General features: G+C 43.2%; 1 protein-coding gene across 2 annotated transcripts in view; it reads right to left on the bottom strand.

The window, feature by feature from the left end:
• ARHGAP22 (Rho GTPase activating protein 22) overlaps positions 1-21,776 on the bottom strand; it is a 213,636-nt gene extending 191,860 nt beyond the window's left edge. The window contains exons 1-2 of one of the 2 annotated variants that reach the window (XM_082425455.1): positions 21,581-21,776; positions 2,759-2,923 (exon numbers count right to left, since the gene is read on the bottom strand). In XM_082425455.1, the coding sequence (XP_082281581.1) occupies positions 2,759-2,810 (52 nt within the window). In that variant the 5' untranslated portion in view covers positions 2,811-2,923; positions 21,581-21,776. The remainder of the gene's footprint in view (positions 1-2,758; positions 2,924-21,580) is intronic. The other variant, XM_082425457.1, reaches the window with a different exon arrangement.
• Between the last annotated feature and the right edge of the window lie 886 nt (positions 21,777-22,662).

The raw sequence follows: 22,662 nt of genomic DNA, 5'->3' as shown, positions 1-22,662 counted from the left end.
CATCAACCTACCTTTCCTCTTGCAGCACCCACCACTCCCCTTCCTATATCTTCAGTTCTCCTCTCTCTGAATCTCCTGTTCTCCCAGGACATACTCTTGCCTCCCTACCTGGGATCACAGCAGGGAGGGGTGAGGGTATGCTCTGGAAGAAGGAAAAGTAAGCAAAGCCACAGAATTGGGAAGGCCTGGAGAAGGGGTGTGATGGAGGTTGCCCATTCCAAGCTGCCCCCTGGCCTTGGTCCTGAAGGTCAGCTTGTGGGCCAGGGAACTGGGGACCTGTAGGAATGGCTTCAGAGCTACCTTCTTCTCTGTGGACTCTGGCCTGGTATGGGCAGGAGCCACCATTTTGCTTCCCACTATGAATCTGACGTCCAGTGGCTATTCATGGAGGGTCAGCTAACAGGGAGAAGCCACCAGTCCTTGGCAGAGAACCAGGCGGCTCAGTGAGCAGAATTTTGGGAAGCTGGGAGCAAAGAGACTGCACCTGGTCTGACCAGGCAAGATAGTGGCACAGGAAAAGCTCACAAGAGGTGGAGCCAAGGGTGGTGCCCATGGCTGGGTAAGAGTTTTAGCACAGCACCCCCCAGTGAGAGGCCAAGACCTGTAGAAGTTGCTCTCTGACTTCCTGCTACATGGCAGTTCCTCAACTTGGCAAAATTATAGGCAAAGTGGTTAAGTGAAGTACAGAAGCTCAATTTAACTCCAAAGAATCTTCTGTTTGCCCCAATTCCCTGAGAATTTCCGTTAAAAGCAAGCTCAAGTTCCCCAATACTCTCCTCTAGAATATTTGGGGGGGGAGAGAGAGAAGGGAGGGTCAGAGAAAGAGAGACAGACAGACAGATAGACAGAGACAGAGAGAGGGAGAAGAGACAGGGCTGAATTAGAGAGACCAGAGATGGGGCAGAGAACACTTCCCCTGTGTTGGCTGACTCGCCTGTCCTTTCTGAAGCCTTCCGTAGAATGGCATTGCTGCTCCTTTTTTACAAAGCTGCCAAGCTGTGGTCAGATAATAATTTAAAAATTAATTCAGTCTAAAGGAATAAAGTTCCAATACATGCTATAATGTGGATGAACCTCAAAAACATTACTCCAAGTCAAAGAAGCCAGACACAAAAGGACACACACTGTATGATTCGATTTATAAGAAATATACAGAATAGGTAAGCCCAGAGAGAGAGAAAGCAGATTAGTGGCTGCCAGGGCTGGGGGAGGTGGGAAGCAACTGCTTCATGGGGATGCGGTTTTTTGGGGGGTGATAAAAATGTTTTGGAACTAAAGAGAGTTGGTGGTTGTGGGACACCTTGAAATTGCCACTGAATTAATTATTCACTTTAAAATGGTTAATTTTATGTGAATTTCTCCACAACAAAAATTTAACTCAATCAAATTCTTTAAATTCAGGTATCTCATGCAATAGCTCATTTGTCGTTTTCTCAAATGATTAGCATCTGTACTCTGAAGCTGGGGACATCTGCTACACCATGGAAACCTGGTGGCTGGAACCTTCCACAAAAGTAAGTGACCATGACTTTTCCTTTCAACTCAGATGATGCCATAAACCCAGATGAGAGAAAAATACTGGATATTTTACAGACCACCCCCCCCACCGAATGCATTAGGACTGAACAGAGGTAAAGGCTAATCTCAGCTGCTCTCCACCTCCTATTGTAGAAAGGAGGCTCCAGAGAGGTTAAACATGCAAGAAGGGTCCCACAACACGTGTCCAGCCCAGAGTGGGATTCTGGCGACCTGGCTTTGTGGACACAGAGCTTGACTCAGCATCCCTGCGGATACCTGTGCAGACCATAGCAAAGGCTGCTGTGTGGTCTGGGGGCTCTGGGCTCTGTCTGGTGGCTCTTGGGCCTGGCTGCACACTAGGTTCACCTGGGAACCGCTGATGTCCACCCCACACCAATTAAGCCTGATCTCCAGTATTCAAAAATGCCTGGGGAGGGAATTCTCTGGTGATCCAGTGGTTAGGACTCCATGCTTCCACTGCAGGGGGTACGGGTATGATCCCCGGTCGGGGAACTAAGATCCCTCATGCCACGTGGCACGGCCAAAAATAAAAAAATGTCTGGGGATTTTTAAAAGCTCCTGCATGATTCTAACATAAAGCCAGGTTGAGCACCACTGACTGTGTTTCTCCCACTAGTATCTGGGATTTCAATCATCACCTGAAGGCACCCAGGTCCAGAGAACTTGAGATGTCACTGCACAAACACTCAGCCAGCACCTATTTGACTCACCCAGCTAGTCAGCACTTGTATGACCACACAGCGGTTTGTCCCACTTTGTCTAAGTTACCTCCTGGACACTTGACTGAGGACTACTGAACCATCCTCATTGTTTCTGAATTAACTGCTTAGCTGGATTGTTTCCAAGCAAGATATAGGGCAGCCTCAGAATGCACAGCCTTCCCTGTGATGGCCTTTTGCACCCATGGTCTGTGGGCACAGTGATTCTTACAGACTCTGAATGTCATCAGAGCCCTGAGCCACTGGAGCCAGGGTCCCTGACAATCGTGGTCATTATGAAGGCTCTGTTTTTCAGGCAGACATGAACCAGCTCCCGAGTTCAGGGGTGAGGGCTGAGCCATCAATCAGTGCCTGGGCCCTGACCACAGATGCCCCTAGGTGCTCTCAGATTACAAGACCAAGACAGCTTCTTTGGGTGGCCACAAATGACCCCATCCCTCAAGCAAGAAGCCAAGAACCAAGGTAATCATACACCACATAGAATAAAATAAACTTCTTACCGAAATATCTGGTTGCAAACGTTCTTCTTTTGCTGGAAGCTGTCGGCAACATAACGAAGCTGGCAGTCTATGTGCAAATTTCTTGTATATCCTTTTTATAAAGAGCCAACCACATCCTCAAGCAGACACGCTAATTCCTGTTTTCCAGTAATAGGAGATCAGCATCTATAGAAGAGAAATATATTTAGAATGCCCTTTATCTGGTGTTTTCCTGGGTTTCCAACAAGAAGCCTCACTGTGAGGAATTAGCCCCTTTAATGCAAGTGTACCAGGGATCTTGGGATGGCCTTGGGCAAGTCACAGACCTCTGGGTATCAGTTCCTCAAATCTGTAAAATGGGAACAATAATGAACCACCCCTCAGAGTGAACGACGGGTCAATGAGATGGTGGGTATAAAACGGCAAAACCCTCCACACGTCAGATGCTACGTTTGATCTTTTCAATCAGATCGTCTGGATTTAAAAGGAGCTGTGTTTTCCAGAGAGCTTCAAAAACAGCTACAAACAATAACCTGCAAACGTGCAATGTGACTTCCAGGATCCTCACCTGATGTGCACGGCAGTCCTGTTAGTGGAGAGACGGAGGACACGGACCCCACCCCTAGATGGAGAAACAAAGCCCCAGCAGCACCCATGACAGACCCTCACCGTGGTACACCGCTGCTAACAGCATGGCTTCTCATTCTATTTCTGGAAATTTAGCATCATTATTGCATAATTTACAGTTGTGGAAAGTGGAAAAGAAAAATCCTGATTAGGAAACAGCCAAGTGACATTTATGAAGCCCTTAACATCATTGACATCGTGGTCTTGGCAATCTAAGGGACAGGCAGCTCCAAGGGGGGGTCAGTGTTATCGTGTTTAAATACACCTGGAGTTTATATAGTCTGAGAAGCAACTCTTGGGGGGGATACCCAACAGAATGTTCTCCCAACTACCCTTCTTATCTCCTTTGCTTCCCTGCCTCTGCTGTGTTGAGCTTGTTCCGTGTTTGTGATTACAGAACCAATCACTGTTATGCAGATAAAACAAGCATAGCCAGTACTCATTGTTGGCGTGTCCCCTCCACCCTGGGGCTGTGGGCTGCTGGAGAGCACTCAGCAGGCTGCGCTGGGGCAGTGTCACCTTGCTCCATGCCTTGGTGACCAGGCACAGCTCCTGCTGCTGGTGTTCTGAGGGGAGCATTGGGACAATCCAGCGGCGGGGCCAAGCTGTGCTCTGGGGAGTGACCTGGGGCAGCTGGGAGCAGAAGCTGGTGGGTGAGGGCAAAACTGCTTGAAGAGAACAACAAAGCCCCAACCAGAGATGCCGGTGTGCCCTTGGGCCCAAGTGAACGGCGGTTTGGCTTGCAAAGGGAAGCCGGGGTAAAGAGCAGAGTGAGAAGAGTGATGGAGCCCAAAGTACAGAGGCAGCCACAGAGCAGAGCCAAGGAACTAGAGGAGCATCAAGCCTGAGAACCTTGGAACTGGGACAGACCTTAGAGGCCCTTGGGGACAGAGTGACATCTCTCTGTATCCTCTAAGCATGAAGGGGTGGGAGGGTGATGGGGGGGGAGTGAGAGGAAGAAGCCCATCCCATGACCCCATGACCTAGTGTAGTAAGGGCTTTAGAATTAAAAAATCTGGGTCCGTGTCCAGGTCCAGGTTGGTTTTTTTTTTTTCCCCCTAGTAGTGTGAATCTGGATGTGTAGCTGAAATAGGGTTACCAGATTTAGCAATTAAAAATACAGAACGTCAAGTTATATTTTTAGTATGAGTGTGTTACAAATATTTCATGGGACATAACATCTATTATAAAGGCATTCCTGGTTGATATTCATTGTTGATAACTGATCTGAAATTCTGATTTAACTGGGTGCCCTATATTTTAGCTGGCAACCTATATTTTAGCTGGATACTCAGCCTTCTGAGTATCCATTTTAGCTTTGGTCAAAAGAGGATGATCAGGGCTTCCCTGGTGGCGCAGTGGTTGAGAATCTGCCTGCCAATGCAGGGGACACGGGTTCGAGCCCTGGTCTGGGAGGATCCCACATGCCGCGGAGCGGCAGGGCCCATGGGCCACAACTGCTGAGCCTGCGCGTCTGGAGCCAGTGCTCCGCAACAAGAGAGGCCGCGATAGTGAGAGGCCTGCGCACCGTGATGAATAGTGGCCCCCACTTGCCACAACTGGAGAAAGCCCTCGCACAGAAACGAAGACCCAACACAGCCATAAATAAATAAATAAATAAAATTTAAAAAAAAAAAAAAAAAAAAAAGAGGATGATCAGGTAAGAATCTTTCAGTTGCTGGAAACAAAAAGACAATTAAAATTGGCTTAAAAGATAAGGGGGTATATTTTGGCTTCTTTAGTGTGAAAGTTCTCTTGATATGGACTTCAGGTATGGTTAGATCCAGCAGCTTGACAATGTCAACCAAGTCAGGTTTTTGGGGTTTTTTTTCCCTCCAGTTCTCTAGTTTGCTTCCTGAGGTGTCTGCTTCATCTTCATCAAGGTTGCCTTATTATTAAAAAAAATGCTTGGGGTGGAGATCAAGGTGGTGGAATAGAAGGACCTGGAACTCACCTCCTCCCACAGATACATCAAAAATACATCTACATGTGGGACAATTTTCACAGAATACCCACTGAACACTGGCAGAAGATCTCATATAACCAAAGCTGCAAGAAAGATCACCACATAATCGGGTAGGAAGAAAGAAAAAAAAGGAATTGGGACAGGACCTGTGCCCCTGGAAGGGAGCTGTGGAAGAGGAAATGTTCCCTCACCCTAGGAATGCCCTTCACTGGCTGGGAGATCAGCCAGGACAGATAGGGAACTTTAGAGGCTCAGAGAAGAATGCAGCAGCCAGCTTGTGGCAGGCAGGGCAGAGAAAGACCAGCACAGATAGTCCTGGCCACCTTGCTGCACGCCCCCCCAGCCCGAGTCGTGCACCTGCTGGTGTGCACAGTGGCTGGATGTGGAAACTCGAGTTTCAGTGGACAGACCAGGGGAGAGGACTTGATTTGGCTGCATGGAGACAGCCCAAAGGGCCTGGAGTGTGGCCAGGCTGCAACTGGGGGTGTGTGCAGGACAGAGCCCAGGTCTGCCATAGGAGCCCCATTGTCAATGCATGTGAAGGGGGAGTGGTTGGTCCCACCACAGCAGCCTCAGCATGCTCAGAGCAGGCGAGGCTCCACCACCAGGAGCTCTGAAAGCACGCAAGCGCTGGCAGTTTGCCCACATGTGGAGGTGGGGCTGAAATCGGAGCCAATTCCCCATGGGTGTACAACTTGGAAAGCGGGGCTGAAATCTGAGCTGATTCCCTGCAGCTGCAAGATTTAGGTGGCGACATGTGAGTGCAGCACCTGCAGGACATCCAAGAGGATTACTGGTGCTCCCCTGGCTGGGCTGGGTCTGACATCAGCAGTGGTGGGTTTTCTGGGTACACACACTCAGAGGCTGATTCCCAGCACTCCCATGGAGGGTCTGGGTGCATGACTACGGTGGGTGCTGGTGGATCTGTGCCAACGGCTTTGTCAGCACAGCGCCTGAGGGACATCCGGGCTGATTGCCTGTGTTCTCACGGCTGAAGTGAGGCTGAGGGCAGTGCCAACAGCAGTGTACTTTGTGAGCACACACAATGGGTGACAGGTGACATCACAGAGCATATGTCACAGTGGACATCTCCTGTGGAGGAATACTCAGTGGCTCCGCCCCCAGCAGGAGCGCTCCAGTCCCACCTACCTCACACTGAAGCTTAGAATCAGATCTGGGGGCTTCTACGCCAACAACTGGGGAGCAGACCCTGCCCCAACAGGGCTGTGACAACCACAGAGCAAAGAGGAGGCCCTGCTCAACATCCAGTTCAGGCTCTGGTCACCACAACACCAATCACATCCCCTATCAAGGGGATAATGGCCAGCACACCCTAAGGAAAGACATGGCAGGCAACCATACCAAAAAGCCCTCGCACCAAAAACATTAGACTCACGCAGGCTATGCAGGGACACTCCCACATAAAAACAGCCCTTCAAGACCACAGTAGATAACTGTTTCTCCTAAATTCAGAGTCAGAGAAATAGAAGTAAAATGAAGAAGCAGAGGAACCGCTCCCAATTAAAAGAATAAGAGAATTCTCCTGAAAAAAACAAACAATGAAACAGACCTCTCCAGTCTGCTAGACCCTGAGTTCAAAAAGGAGGTAATAAAAATATTGAAGGGATTAAGAAAGGCTATCAATAGAAATGCAGATCACTGTAACAAGGAACTAGGAGCTATAAAGAGGAGCCAGTCAAAATTAGAAAACTCAATTGCCAAGAAGAAAACCAAGCTAAAGGCAATAAATAGTAAACTAAATAATGCAGAAGAATGAATGAGTGATCTGGAAGACAGAATAATGGAATCACCCAATCAGAACAGCAGACAGAAAGACAGTTTTAAAAAATGAAAGCAATATATGAAACCTATGGGATAATATAAAGCATGCCAATCTATGCATAATAGGGATCCCAGAAGAAGAAGAAAGAGAAAAGGGGATCAAAAATGTATTTGAAGAAATTATAGCTGAAAAATTCCCAAACCTAAATAAGGAAACAGATATCCAGGTACAGGAAGCACAGAGGGTCCCGAACAAGATGACCCCAAACAGACCTATACCAAGACATATTATAATTAAAATGGCAAAAGTTAAAGATAAAGAGAGGATTCTAAAGGCAGCAAGAGAAAAACAAAGAGTTAGTTACAAGGGAACCCTGACAAGGCTATAAGCTGATTGCTCTACAGAAACATTGCAAGCCAGAAGGGAGTGACAAGATATATTCAAAGTCCTGAAAGGGAAAAACCTGCAATGTAGGATACTCTACCCAGCAAGATTATCATTTAGAATAGAAGAAGAAATTATTTCTCAGACAAGTAAAAACTAAAAGAATACAGCAATACTAAACCTGTTCTAAAAGAAATATTGAAAGGTCTTCTTTAAATAGAAAAGAAACAAGAACCTATAGGAAAGAGAAAATCACAATAGGAAAAGCAAATATATAAAAGGATTGTAGATCACTTAAGTAAACAAGTGCACAGATTTAAAAAAATCAAAAAATTTTGTGAAAGCAATTATAACTATAATGAACAGCAAAAGGATAACATGAAGATGTAAAACAGGACTTCAAAATCATAAAATGTAGGGGAGGGGAGTAAGAAAATGTAGGATTTTTGTAGAAAGTGTTAGAGCTTATATAAACACCAGTGTAAACCAAGTAGCTAGGGGGATTAACCAAGATGGTGGAGTAGAAGGACGTGCTCTCACTCCCTCTTGTGAGAGCACCAGAATCACAGCTCTCTGCTGGACAATCATTGACAGGAAGACCCTGGACTTCACCAAGGAGGATACCCCACGTCCAAGGACAGAGGAGAGGCCACAGTGAGACGGTAGGAGGGGTGCAATCAGAGTAAAATCTAATCCCATAACTGCTGTGTGGGTGACTCACAGACTGGCGAACACTTATACCACAGAAGTCCACCCACTGGAGTGAAGGTTCTGAGCCCCACGTCAGGCTTCCCAACCTGGGGGTCCGGCAACGCGAGGAGGAATTCCTAGAGAATCAGACTTTGAAGCCTAGTGGGAATTGACTTCAGGACTTCGACAGGGCTGGGGGAAACACAGACCCCACTCTTGGAGGGCACACACAAAGTAGTGTGCGCATCAGGACCCAGGGGAAGGAGCAGTGACCCTGGGGGAGACTGAACCAGACCTACCTGCTGGTGTTGGGGGGTCTCCTGCAGAGGCGGGGGGTGGCTCTGTCTCACTGTGGGGACAAGGACTCTGGCAGCGGAGGTTCTGGGAAGTGCTCCTCGGCGTGAGCCCTCCCAGAGTCTACCATTAACCCCACCAAAGAGCCCAGGTAGGCTCCAGTGTTGGGTTGCCTCAGGCAAAACAACCAACAGGGAGGGAACCCAGCCCCACCCATCAACAGTCAAGTGGATTAAAGTTTTACTGAGCTCTGACCGCCACAGCAACAGTCAGCTCTACCCACCACCAGAGCCTCCTATCAAGCCTCTTAGATAGCCTCAACCACCAGAGGGCAGACAGCAGAAGCAAGAGAAACTACAATCCTGCAGCCTGTGGACCAAAAACCACAGTTACAGAAAGATAGACAAGATGAAAAGGCAGAGGGCTATGTACCAGATGAAGGAACAAGAAAAAACCCCAGAAAAACAACTAAATGAAGTGGAGATAGGCAACCTTCCAGGAAAAGAATTCAGAATAATGATAGTGAAGATGATCCAGGACCTCGGAATAAGAATGGAGGCAAAGATTGAGAAGATGCAAGAAATGATTAACAAAGTCCTAGAAGAATTAAAGAACAAACAAACAGAGATGACCAATACAATAACTGAAATGAAAACTACACTAGAAGGAATCAATAGCAGAATAACTGAGGCAGAAGAACGGATAAGTGACCTGGAAGACAGAATGGTGGAATTCACTGCTGCGGAACAGACTAAAGAAAAAAGAATGAAAAGAAATGAAGACAGCTTAAGAGACCTCTGGAACAACATTAAACGCAACAACATTCGCATTATAGGGGTCCCAGAAGGTGAAGAGAGAGAGAAAGGACCAGAGAAAATATTTGAAGAGATTATAGTCGAAAACTTCCCTAACATGGGAAAGGAAATAGCCACCCAAGTCTAGGAAGAGCAGAGAGTCCCATACAGGATAAACCCAAGGAGAAACACGCCGAGACACATAGTAATCAAAGTGGCAAACATTAAACACAAAGAAAAATTATTGAAAGCAGCAAGGGAAAAACGACAAATAACATACAAGGGAACTCCCATAAGGTTAACAGCTGATTTCTCAGCAGAAACTCTGCAAGCCAGAAGGGAGTGGCATGATATACTTAAAGTGATGAAAGGGAAGAACCTACAACCAAGATTACTCTACCCGGCAAGGATCTCATTTAGATTTGATGGAGAAATCAAAAGCTTTACAGACAAGCAAAAGCTAAGAGAATTCAGCACCACCAAAGCAGCTCTACAACAAATGCTAAAGGAACTTCTCTAAGTGGGAAACACAAGAGAAGTAAAGGACCTACAAAAACAAACCCAAAACAATTAAGAAAATGGTCATAGGAACATACATATCGATAATTACCTTAAACGTGAATGGATTAAATGCCCCAACCAAAAGACATAGACTGGCTGAATGGATACAAAAACAAGACCCATATATATGCTGTCTACAAGAGACCCACTTTAGACCTAGGGACACATACAGACTGAAAGTGAGGGGATGGAAAAAGATATTCCATGCAAATGGAAATCAAAAGAAAGCTGGAGTAGCTATACTCATATCAGATAAAATAGACTTTAAAATAAAGAATGTTACAAGAGACAAGGAAGGACACTACATAATGATCAAGGGATCAATCCAAGAAGAAGATATAACAATTATAAATATATATGCACCCAACATAGGAGCACCTCAATACATAAGGCAACTGCTAACAGCTATAAAAGAGGAAATTGACAGTAACACAATCATAGTGGGGGACTTTAACACCTCACTTACACCAATGGACAGAGCATCCAAAATGAAAATAAATAAGGAAACAGAAGCTTTAAATGACACAATAGACCAGATAGATTTAATTGATATATATAGGACATTCCATCCAAAAACAGCAGATTACACGTTCTTCTCAAGTGCGCACGGAACATTCTCCAGGATAGATCACATCTTGGGTCACAAATCAAGCCTCAGTAAATTTAAGAAAATTGAAATCATATCAAGCATCTTTTCTGACCACAATGCTATGAGATTAGAAATGAATTACAGGGAAAAAAACGTAAAAAAGACAAACACATGGAGGCTAAACAATACGTTACTAAATAACCAAGAGATCACTGAAGAAATCAAAGAGGAAATCAAAAAATACCTAGAGACAAATGACAATGAAAACACGACGACCCAAAACCTATGGGATGCAGCGAAAGCAGTTCTAAGAGGGAAGTTTATAGCTATACAAGCCTACCTAAAGAAACAAGAAAAATCTCAAATAAACAATCTAACCTTACACCTAAAGAAACTAGAGAAAGAAGAACAAACAAAACCCAAAGTTAGCAGAAGGAAAGAAATCATAAAGATCAGAGCAGAAATAAATGAAATAGAAACAAAGAAAACAATAGCAAAGATCAATAAAACTAAAAGTTGGTTCTTTGAGAAGATAAACAAAATTGATAAGCCATTAGCCAGACTCATCAAGAAAAAGAGGGAGAGGACTCAAATCAATAAAATCAGAAATGAAAAAGGAGAAGTTACAACAGACACTGCAGAAATACAAAGCATCCTAAGAGACTACTACAAGCAACTTTATGCCAATAAAATGGACAACCTGGAAGAAATGGACAAATTTTTAGAAAGGTATAACCTTCCAAGACTGAACCAGGAAGAAACAGAAAATATGAACAGACCAATCACAAGTAATGAAATTGAAACTGTGATTAAAAATCTTCCAACAAACAAAAAGTCCAGGACCAGATGGGTTCACAGGTGAATTCTATCAAACATTTAGAGAAGAGCTAACACCTATCCTTCTCAAACTCTTCCAAAACACTGCAGAGGAAGGAACACTCCCAAACTCATTCTATGAGGCCACCATCACCCTGATACCAAAACCAGACAAAGACACTACAAAAAAAAGAACATTACAGGCCAATATCACTGATGAACATAGATGCAAAAATCCTCAACAAAATACTAGCAAACAGAGTCCAACAACACATTAAAAGGATCATACACCACGATCAAGTGGGATTTATCCCAGGGATGCAAGGATTCTTCAATATACGCAAATCAATCAATGTGATACACCATATTAACAAATTGAAGAAGAAAAACCATATGATCATCTCAATAGATGCAGAAAAAGCTTTTGACAAAATTCAACACCCATTTATGATAAAAACTCTCCAGAAAGTGGGCATAGAGGGAACCTACCTCAACATAATAAAGGCCATATATGACAAACCCACAGCAAACATCATTCTCAATGGTGAAAAACTGAAAGCATTTCCTCTAAGATCAGGAACGAGACAAGGATGTCCACTCTCACCACTATTATTCAACATAGTTCTGGAAGTCCTAGCCACGGCAATCAGAGAAGAAAAAGAAATAAAAGGAATACAAATTGGAAAAGAAGAAGTAAAACTGTCACTGTTTGCGGATGACATGATACTATACATAGAGAATCCTAAAACTGCCACCAGAAAACTGCTAGAGCTAATTAATGAATATGGTAAAGTTGCAGGATACAAAATTAATGCACAGAAATCTCTTGCATTCCTATACACTAATGATGAAAAATCTGAAAGAGAAATTACGGAAACACTCCCATTTACCATTGCAACAAAAAGAATAAAATACCTAGGCATAAACCTACCTAGGGAGACAAAAGACCTGTATGCAGAAAACTATAAGACACTGATGAAAGAAATTAAAGATGATACCAACAGATGGAGAGATATACCATGTTCTTGGATTGGAAGAATCAACATTGTGAAAATGAGTATACTACCCAAAGCAATCTACAGATTCAATGCAATCCCTATCAAATTACCAATGGCATTTTTTACGGAGCTAGAACAAATCATCTTAAAATTTGTATGGAGACACAAAAGACCCCGAATAGCCAAAGCAGTCTTGAGGCAAAAAAAATGGAGCTGGAGGAATCAGACTCCCTGACTTCAGACTATACTACAAAGCTACAGTAATCAAGACAATATGGTACTGGCACAAAAACAGAAACATAGATCAATGGAACAAGATAGAAAGCCCAGAGATTAACCCACGCACCTATGGTCAACTAATCTATGACAAAGGAAGCAAAGATATACAATGGAGAAAAGACAGTCTCTTCAATAAGTGGTGCTGGGAAAACTGGATAGCTACATGTAAAAGAATGAAATTAGAATACTCCCTAACACCATACACAAAAATAAACTCAAAATGGATTAGAGACCTAAATATAAGACTGGACACTATAAAACTCTTAGAGGAAAACATAGGAAGAACACTCTTTGACATAAATCACAGCAAGATCTTTTTTGATCCACCTCCTAGAGTAATGGAAATAAAAACAAAAATAAACAAATGGGACCTAATGAAACTTCAAAGCTTTTGCACAGCAAAGGAAACCATAAACAAGACGAAAAGACAACCCTCAGAATGGGAGAAAATATTTGCAAACGAATCAATGGACAAAGGATTAATCTCCAAAATATATAAACAGCTCATTCAGCTCAATATTAAAGAAACAAACACCCCAATCCAAAAATGGGCAGAAGACCTAAATAGACATTTCTCCAAAGAAGACATACAGGCGGCCACGAAGCACATGAAAAGATGCTCAACATCACTAATTATTAGAGAAATGCAAATCAAAACTACAATGAGGTATCACCTCACTCCTGTTAGAATGGGCATCATCAGAAAATCAACAAACAACAAATGCTGGAGAGGGTGTGGAGAAAAGGGAACCCTCTTGCACTGTTGGTGGGAATGTAAATTGATACAGCCACTATGGAGAACAATATGGAGGTTCCTTAAAAAACTAAAAATAGAATTACCATATGACCCAGCAATCCCACTACTGGGCATATACCCAGAGAAAACCGTAATTCAGAAAGACACATGCATCCGAATGTTCATTGCAGCACTATTTACAATAGCCAGGTCATGGAAGCAACCTAAATGCCCATGGACAGACGAATGGATAAAGAAGTTGTGGTACATATATACAATGGAATATTACTCAGCCATAAAAAGGAACGAAATTGAGTCATTTGTTGAGAAGTGGATGGATCTATAGACCGTCATACAGAGTGAAGTAAGAAAGAGAAAAACAAATATCGTATATTAATGCATGTATGTGGAACCTAGAAAAATGGTACAGATGAGCCAGTTTGCAGGGCAGAAGTTGAGACACAGATGTAGAGAATGGACATATGGACACCAAGGGGGGAAAACTGCGGTGGGGTGGGGATGGTGGTGTGCTGAATTGGGCGATTGGGATTGACATGTATACACTGATGTGTATAAAATTGATGCCTAATAAGAACCTGCAGTATAAAAAAACAAACAAACAATCAAAACAACTAATACTAAACTTTCATTGGGTTATTTGTATGGAAATATGTTAATATAAATGTTTCAGACATTACATGAAATTTCTAAAAATCTTATATTTGTATTTGTATGGAAATATGTATGGAAATATGTTAATATAAATGTTTCAGACATTACATGAAATTTCTAAAAATCTTATATGTTCTGGTATAATGTTATAAGTAATAATCCTAGTTATTACTTTAAAATGTATATCTCAGAAATAACTAATTTTCTTGTCAACTGCATTATTATGATCTTTCATCAAATCTTTAACAGTGGTCATTTTTAAGTCTTTTGTCATTTACAGACAGTTCTGGGTGTACTCTGATGCTTTTGCAAATATGTTCCTATAAGAGGCTTTCATCTTCAAGAAATTCATGGAAAAGACTCTGAGAAGTACAGGTTTCTGGTAACTGACTGTACTGCTGAACTGAATGAATAAGCATTTTCAGAACTCTAATGAAAAACTGATGAACTCATAAAAGTGCTAACAAAAGATCAAGATGAAAAAAAGAATTAATTACATGGGACTGAGTGAACTGATGAGGATGAGTATAATTTTTGTGACTTTCTGTCAGAATTAAAAAAAAAAATCCCACAAGGACTCAGAGGCAAAGAATATACAAATCAATTTTCACTGCAAAGTAAAGCAGCTGTTACAGTGGAGGATTACTGGACTGAATGTCAATATTATGACATAGTATGAGTGTGTTTCATGTTTGGTAATTGCAATCATTGTTGCTTTTGATGTGGTCATCCATGTACAATGCTTGGTGTCAGTCTACTTATCTCTTGAAAAAATAAAATACAGTGTGTGTGTGTGAAAAAAAAAAAAACCAAGTAGCTATAGTAATGGCTTAACATACCTGAAAACCAGGGTCACCACAACTCAGAAACATACAATTGATTCACAAAAACCAAAAAGAAGAGAAAAGCATGATACAAAAGACAACCATCAAACCACAAAAGGAAAAACAAAAAGATAAAGAAACAAAGAAACAAAGGAATCAACGGGAAAACAAGGTTCAAAATGGCAATAAATACATACCTATCAATAATTACCTTAAATGTTGATGGACTAAATGCTCCAATCAAAAGACACAGAGTAGCAGATTGGATAATAACACAAGTGCCTACAATATGCTGCCTACAAGAGACCTACCTTAGGGCAAAGGACACACATACATTGAAAGTGAGGGGATGGAAAAAGATATTTCATGCAAATGGAAATGAAAAGAAAGCAGGGGTAGTAATACTCATACCAGACAAAACAGACTTTAAAACAAAGGCCATAAAGAAACACAAAGAAGGACACTATATAATGATAAAAGAATCAATACAAGAAGAGGATATTATACTCATTAACATATATGTACCCAATAGGAGTACCCAAATACATCAAACAAATACTAACAGAAATAAATGGAGAAACTGATAGGAATACAATAATAGTAGGAGACTTTAACACCCCACTGACATCAATGGACAGATCTTCCAGACAGAAAATCAATAAGGCAACAGAGATCCTAAATGACACACTAGAATAGTTAGACTTAATTGATATTTTTGGGACATTACATCCAAAAAAAGCAGAATACACTTTCAAGTGCACATGGAACATTCTCTAGGATGGACCACATACTAGGACACAAAACAAGCCTTAACAAATTTAAGAGGATAGAAATTATTTCAAGCATCTTTTCTGACCATAATGGCATGAAACTAGAAATCAACCACATAAAGAGAAAGGACAAAAAAAAAACAATTACCTGGAGACAAAACAACATGCTACTAAAAAACCAATGGTAGGGCTTCCCTGGTGGCGCAATGGTTGAGAGTCTGCCTGCCAGTGCAGGGGACACGGGTTCGAGCCCTGGTCTGGGAGGATCCCACATGCCGCGGAGCGACTAGGCCCGTGAGCCACAATTACTGAGCTTGCGCGTCTGGAGCCTGTGCTCCGCAACGAGAGAGGCCGCGATGGTGAGAGGCCCGCGCACCGCGATGAAGAGTGGACCCCACTTGCCGCAACTGGGGAAGGCCCTCGCACAGAAGCGGAGACCCAGCACAGCCAAAAATAAATGAATGAATAAAAATTTAAAAAAAAAAAAAAACCAATGGTAACTGATGAAATCAAAGAGGAAATTAAAAAATACCTTGAGAAAAATGACAATGAAAACACAACCATACAAAATCTATGGGATGCAGCAAAAACAGTACTAAGAGGAAAGTTTATAGTGATACAGGCCTTCCTCAAAAAATAAGAAAAATCTCAAATAAACAACATAACCTATCACCTAAAAGAATTAGAGTAAAAGAACAAACAAAACCTAAAGTCAGCAGAAGAAGGAAATAATAAAGGTCAGAGAGGAAATAAATAAAACAGAGATTAAAAAAAAAAGAATAGAAAAAAAATCAATAAAACCAAGAACCATTTTTTTGAAAGGATAAACAAAATAGACAAACCTCTAGGCAAGCTCACCAAGAAGAGAAGAGAGAGGACCCAAACAAACAAAATAAGAAATTAAAGAGGAGAAAGAGCAACCAATACTGCAGGAAAAAAAAGAGAATATTATGAACAATAATATGCCAACAAATTGGACAACCTAGAAGAAATGTACAAGTTTCTAGAAACATACAGCCCACCAAAACTGAATCAAGAAGAAATAGATGATTTGAACAGACTGATCACTAGAAGTGAAATAGAATCTGTAACAAAAAAACTCCCTGCAAATAAAAGTCCAGAACTGGATGGCTTCACTGGGGAATTCCACCAAACATACAAAGAGGAACTTATACTGATCCTTCTCAAACTATTCCAAAAGATGGAAGAGGAGGGAACACTCCCAAAGTCATTCCATGAAGCCACCATCACCCTGACACCAAAACCAGACAAAGATGCTACAAAAACAGAAAACTACAGGCCAATATCTTTTTTTTTTTTTTTTAATTTATTTATTTATTTATTTATGGCTGTGTTGGGTCTTCGTTTCTGTGCAAGGGCTTTCTCTAGTTGCGGCAAGCGGGGGCCACTCTTCATCGCGATGCGCGGGCCTCTCACTATCGCGGCCTCTCTTGTTGCGGAGCACAGGCTCCAGACGCACAGGCTCAGTAGTTGTGGCTCACGGGCCTAGTTGCTCCGCGGCATGTGGGATCTTCCCAGACCAGGGCTCGAACCCGTGTCCCCTGCATTGGCAGGCAGATTCTCAACCACTGCGCCACCAGGGAAGCCCCCAGGCCAATATCTTTGATGAATCTAGATGCAAGAAATCCTCAACAAAATACTAGTAAACCACATCTAAAAACTCATAAAAAGGATCATACATCATGATCAAGTTGGATTCAACCTAGGGTCACAAGGATGATTCAACATATGCAAATCAATCAATGTGATACACCACATCAACAAAAGAAAAGACAAAAACCACATGATCATCTCAATAGATGCAGAAAAAGCATTTGATAAAATTCAACATCCATTAATGATAAAAATACTCTCACCAAAGAGGGTATAGAGGGAACATATCTCAACATAATAAAAGCTATTTATGACAAAGCCACAGCCAACATAATACTCAACAGTGAAAAGCTGAAAGCCTTCCTGCTAAAATCTGGAACAAGACAAGGATGCCCACTCTCACCACTTCTATTCAACATAGTATTGGAGGTCCTATCCACAGCAATCAAACAAGAAAAAGAAACAAAAGGTATCCAAATTGGAAGAGAAGAGGTAAAATTGTCATTATACGCAGATAACATGATATGATATATAGAAAACCCTAAAGACTCCCCACAAAAACAACTAGAATTGATAAATAAATTTAGCAAAGTAGCAGGATCAAGATTAACATACAGAAATCTGTTGCATTTCTTTACACTAACAATGAAATACAGAAAGAGAAAGTAAAAAAAAAAAAAATCCCTTTCAAAATTGCATAAAAAAATACTTAGGAATAAACCTGACCAAGGAGATGAAACACTTATATGCCGAGAACTATAAAACATTGATAAAAGAAACTGAAGATGATTCAAAGAAATGGAAAGATATTCCATTCTCTTGGATTGGAAGAATTAATATTGTTAAAATGGCCATACTACTCATAGCAATCTACAGATTTAATGCAATCCCTATCAAATTATCCGTGACACTTTTCACAGAACTAGAACAAATAATCCTAAAATTTATATGGAACCACAAAATACCCAGAATTGCCAAAGCAATTCTGAGGAAAAAGAACAGAGTTGGAAGCATAACCCTCCCAGACTTCAGACAATATTACAAAGCTACAGTAATCAAAACAGCATGGTATTGGCACAAAAACAGACATATGGATCAATGGAACAGAATAGAGAGCCCAGAAATAATCCCACACACCTACAGTCAATTAATCTTCAACAAAGGAGGCAAGAATATACAGTGGAGATAAGAGAGTCTCTTCAATAAGTGATGCTGGGAAAACTGGACTGCTACATGTAAAAGAATGAAATTAGAACATTCTTTAACACCATAAACAAAAATAAACTCAAAATGGATTAAAGACCTAAATGTAAGTGCGGATACTATAAAACTCTTAGAGGAAAACATAGAACAATCTTTGACATAAATTGAGCAATATTTTTTTGGATCCATCTCCTAGAGTAATGGAAATAAAAGTAAAAATAAACATTTGGGACCTAATGAAACTTAAAAGCTTTTGCACAGCAAAGGAAACAATAAACAAAACAAAAAGACAACCTACAGACTGGGGGAAAATATTTGCAAATGATGTGACCGACAAAGGATTAATTTCCAAAATATACAAACAGCTCATATGGCTCAATATCAAAAAAACAAACAACCCAATCAAAATATGGGCAGAGGACCTAAATAGACATTTCTCCAAAGAAGACATACAGATGGCCAAGAGGCACGTGAAAAGGTGCTCAACATCGCTGATTATTAGAGAAATGCAAATCAGAACTACAGTGAGGTATCACCTTACACTGGTCAGAATTATCAAAAAGTCTATAAATAATAAATGCTGGAGAGGGTATGGAGAAAAGGGAACCCTCCTACACTGTTGTTGGGAATGTAAACAGTCACTATGGAGAACAGTATGGAGGTTCCTTAAAAAACTAAAAATAGAGTAGCATATGATCCAGCAATCCCACTCCTGGGCATGTTATCTGGAGAAAGCCATGCTTCGAAAGGGTATATGCACCCCAATGGTCACTGTAGCATGGCTTACAATAGCCTAGACATGAGAGCAATGTAAATGTCCATCGACAGATCAATGGATAAAGAAGACGTGGCATATATATATATGTGTGTGTATATACATTATATGTGCGTCTGTGTATATATATATATATATGATGGACTATTAGTCATAAAAAGAATGAAATAACGCCATTTGTAGCAACACGGATGGACCTAGAGATTATCATACTAAGTGAAGTCTGACAGAGAAAGATAAATATATGATCTCACTTATATGTGGAATCTAAAAAAAATGATACAAATGAACTTACATACAAAACAGAAACAGACTCACAGACATAGAAAACAAACTTATGGTTACCAAAGGGGAAAGGGTGAGGGGAGGGATAGATTAGGAATTTAGGATTAACAGATTCACACTACTATATATAAAATAGATAAACAACAAGGTCCTACTGTATAACACAGGGAACTATATTCAATATCTTGTATTAACCTATAATGGAAAAGAATCTGAAGATATATATATATATTAACACAACATTGTAAATCAACTATACTTCAATTAAAAAAAAAAAGGTGTCAAGGTAATTCAGTGGGGAAAGGATAGTCTTTTCCATAAATGACGTTGTAACAAAGAGACACAAGGAAAAGAATGAACACCATGCACAAAGACTAACATGAAATGAAGCATAGACCTAAACATAAGAGCTAAAATTATTAAGCTTCTAAAACAGTGCTACTCAATAGAAGTATAATCTGAACCACAAATCTGAGCCATAGATATAATTTAAAATTTTTTAGTAGCCACATTAAAAAACATAAAAAGTAATGGGAGAAAATAATTTGGATATTTTATTTAAGCTAAAACATTCAAAATACTATAATTTCAGCATGTAAGCAATAAAAAGATTATTGATGAGGGAAAAAAATGCTGAACACCAGCTTCAGGAGCTAATACTTCCTCCTGCATGTCTAGAGGTAAGAAAAACATATCTCCCAGAGTCTCTCTCAGAAGCGCTGGGAAGCTTTCCCTCTCTATTTCTCCAAACAGCTCTTCCCTCACGGCCTTGATTGGGCAAACAATCCACCCCTGAAACAATCCTGATGGTTGGGGAATAAGATGAGTTGATTGCCTAAAGCAACCTGGTCTCATCCCAGGAGCTGGGTGGAGTTGGCTTCCACAAAGCACCTGTGCTGGTACAGGATAGATGTAGATGCTAAAAATAGATGTCAGGGTACTGTGATCAAGGGGAGGGGGGAGGGGCTCGAAAAATACAATGCCCACTGCAGGTTGCTCTAAGGGTAAGATAAATGACACTGATCCCCAGGTGTGTGTGTGTGTGAGTAACAATGTTAGTTCTTCCCCTTGGATGTGTTGATTGCCCTTCCTTTCCTCCCCAATCCCTACCCTTCTCCTGGCTACCCAATCTCAGCTCTGCCATTACACAATAGAGGCCTCCCTGGGAGACAGTGAGCGGGGCCTCTGTCCTGTCTGTGCCACATGCCCTGGGCAAGTCCCTGCCCCTCACTGCCCACCTGCATCATGGGGGGAGTATATATGTGTATGAGTGTGAGTGTGGGAGGCATGATTATACCGGCAGGGCTCTGGTTGGAGGACTGACCTTCACTGACCTCAGCCTGCAGCAGGATGACAAGGCCCTGGGGCGTGGGCATCTGCTTTGGGGAAAACATGGGTGGAAGGGCAGGTACGGTGGGTTCTGCTCTCCAGCTGGGGGAGAGCGACCTCAGGGCAGAGGGGGAGGAGAACCGCTCTCCAATCACCTACCCCAGCCCTTGCCTGCCCCTCACCTACCTTTCTCAGCAGCTGTGCTCCAGTGCAGGCCACAGCCCAGCTTAGCTCAGCACAGTAGGGGCACAGCTCCCAGGCCTGCCAGGCAGTACCGTGAAGGGCAGTCTTGGAGAGCAAGCTGGGGGATGACTCAGCCAGGAGCAGCTCTGGTTGGTACCGGCCACACAGCAAACGGGCTCACCATGGGGGTGGGTGCGGGGAACACCAGGTCTTCCTGAACTCAGGCCAGTGTGCCCTGTACCTGGGCATCACCCCACCCACAGGCATTATTACTAATGACAGCTAGCACTTAGTAGGCACTGACTGTAGACCAAGCACATTAACCTGACAGCACCCGGAGGTGACTATTTCAGTGGAATTGTGAGTCATCCCAAGTCACACAGTTTAACATGGTGAAGATGGGGGGTGTGATTCAAACCCAGATTGCTCTGGCAGTCACTGCCACCGCATTCTTCAAACTTAGACAGACGGACCCTGTTGTCCTGGACCGGCCTAGGTGTTCACCCTATGCTTCCTCATTCATCTCCCACAGGGCGCCCCGCTGCCAGCGTGTGTGAGCACGGGGTAAAGAGCACCCCATCACCGAGTGGGCATCTGGGCCCGGCAGGCAGGGGGAGGCCCAGGCTTCCAGGAAAGCTGCCTGCGTGTTGCCCCGCCAGGGGTCTGCTCACCTGGTACGGGGGAGCCGGACACCTCCGTTTCCGCTGCCCAGAGCCTGCCCGGGGCTCCCTCTTCAAGACACTGCCTGGAGGAAGCGCCCGGGCTCCCTGCCCCCTCTTCTCACCCCGGAGGCCCTGCCATGGCCTTGGCCCTGCCCCCGGCCCCCATGTGACCAGCGGGAAAGGGAGGAGGGCAGGACAAGGAGGAAGCTGCCCAGGCCGAACATCATCAGTCAGATCCAGGCTCCCTGGCTCCTCGGGGCCTCTGGGGATGGTGCGTTGATGGCCGTCCCTGGCCTGCTAAGAGGCTGCAGCAATCTCGCCTCAGGAAATGTTCCACGGGTGAGGCTGACCTCCGCCAGGAAGGGCTGTGACAGGGCGGCTCTCGGTCTCTGGCCTGGGGTTTGACTTGGTACACAGCGCCCCCTGGTGGGCACCAGCGGCACTGCCTCCCACGCCCCTGGACCCCTCCCTCGCAACCCCATCTCTGCATCCTTCCCTGCCTCTGGACCCGCAAACGTCAACTCGCCCCACCCTCATCTGTAGCCTCACCTTTCTTGGGGCCATGCGCGGCTCTCGCAGGTTGTACGGGATTCCTGGGGCTTCCTATACGGTCTTCCTCCGAGCAGCTGAATTCTGCGCAGCTGATGCAGTCCTGTCTGGAGTACGAGGAGGAAGTTGGGGCTGGAGAAGTCATTAGCAGGGGAGGAGCCCTCAGGTTGCAGAGGGAGGAGCTGAGCCACTTCCCAAAGTTACGGCATCACCCAAATCTCCCCACTCTGGGGACTGGGAAGCAGGTCAGAAAGGTTCAGTCCACTTCCCAAGGTGACAGATTACATCGCTGAGATTTGAAACCAAGGCCAGCTGATTCAAAAGGTTTTGAAAGACGAGGCCAAGGAGGGAAGCAGGCAGATGGCCCTCAGTAACCTGCCTCCCAGTTGGGCTCTGGCGGGCAAAGAGCCCCCTTCTCCGAGAGTGCACCGGCCTCCCCCTCACCTGGACTCAGAGTGGCATCTCACTGTGGTCCTCCCTGACCAAGGCAGGTGGGGAGCTGGCCATGGACGGGTAGCCTTGGAAGCCTGACTCGGCATCTG

Source organism: Balaenoptera physalus (assembly GCF_965194825.1).
Source record: "Balaenoptera physalus genome assembly, chromosome: 14".
NCBI lineage: Eukaryota > Metazoa > Chordata > Mammalia > Artiodactyla > Balaenopteridae > Balaenoptera > Balaenoptera physalus.
Note: the sequence above shows the minus strand (reverse complement) of the source record. Positions and strands in the feature narration are given on the sequence as shown.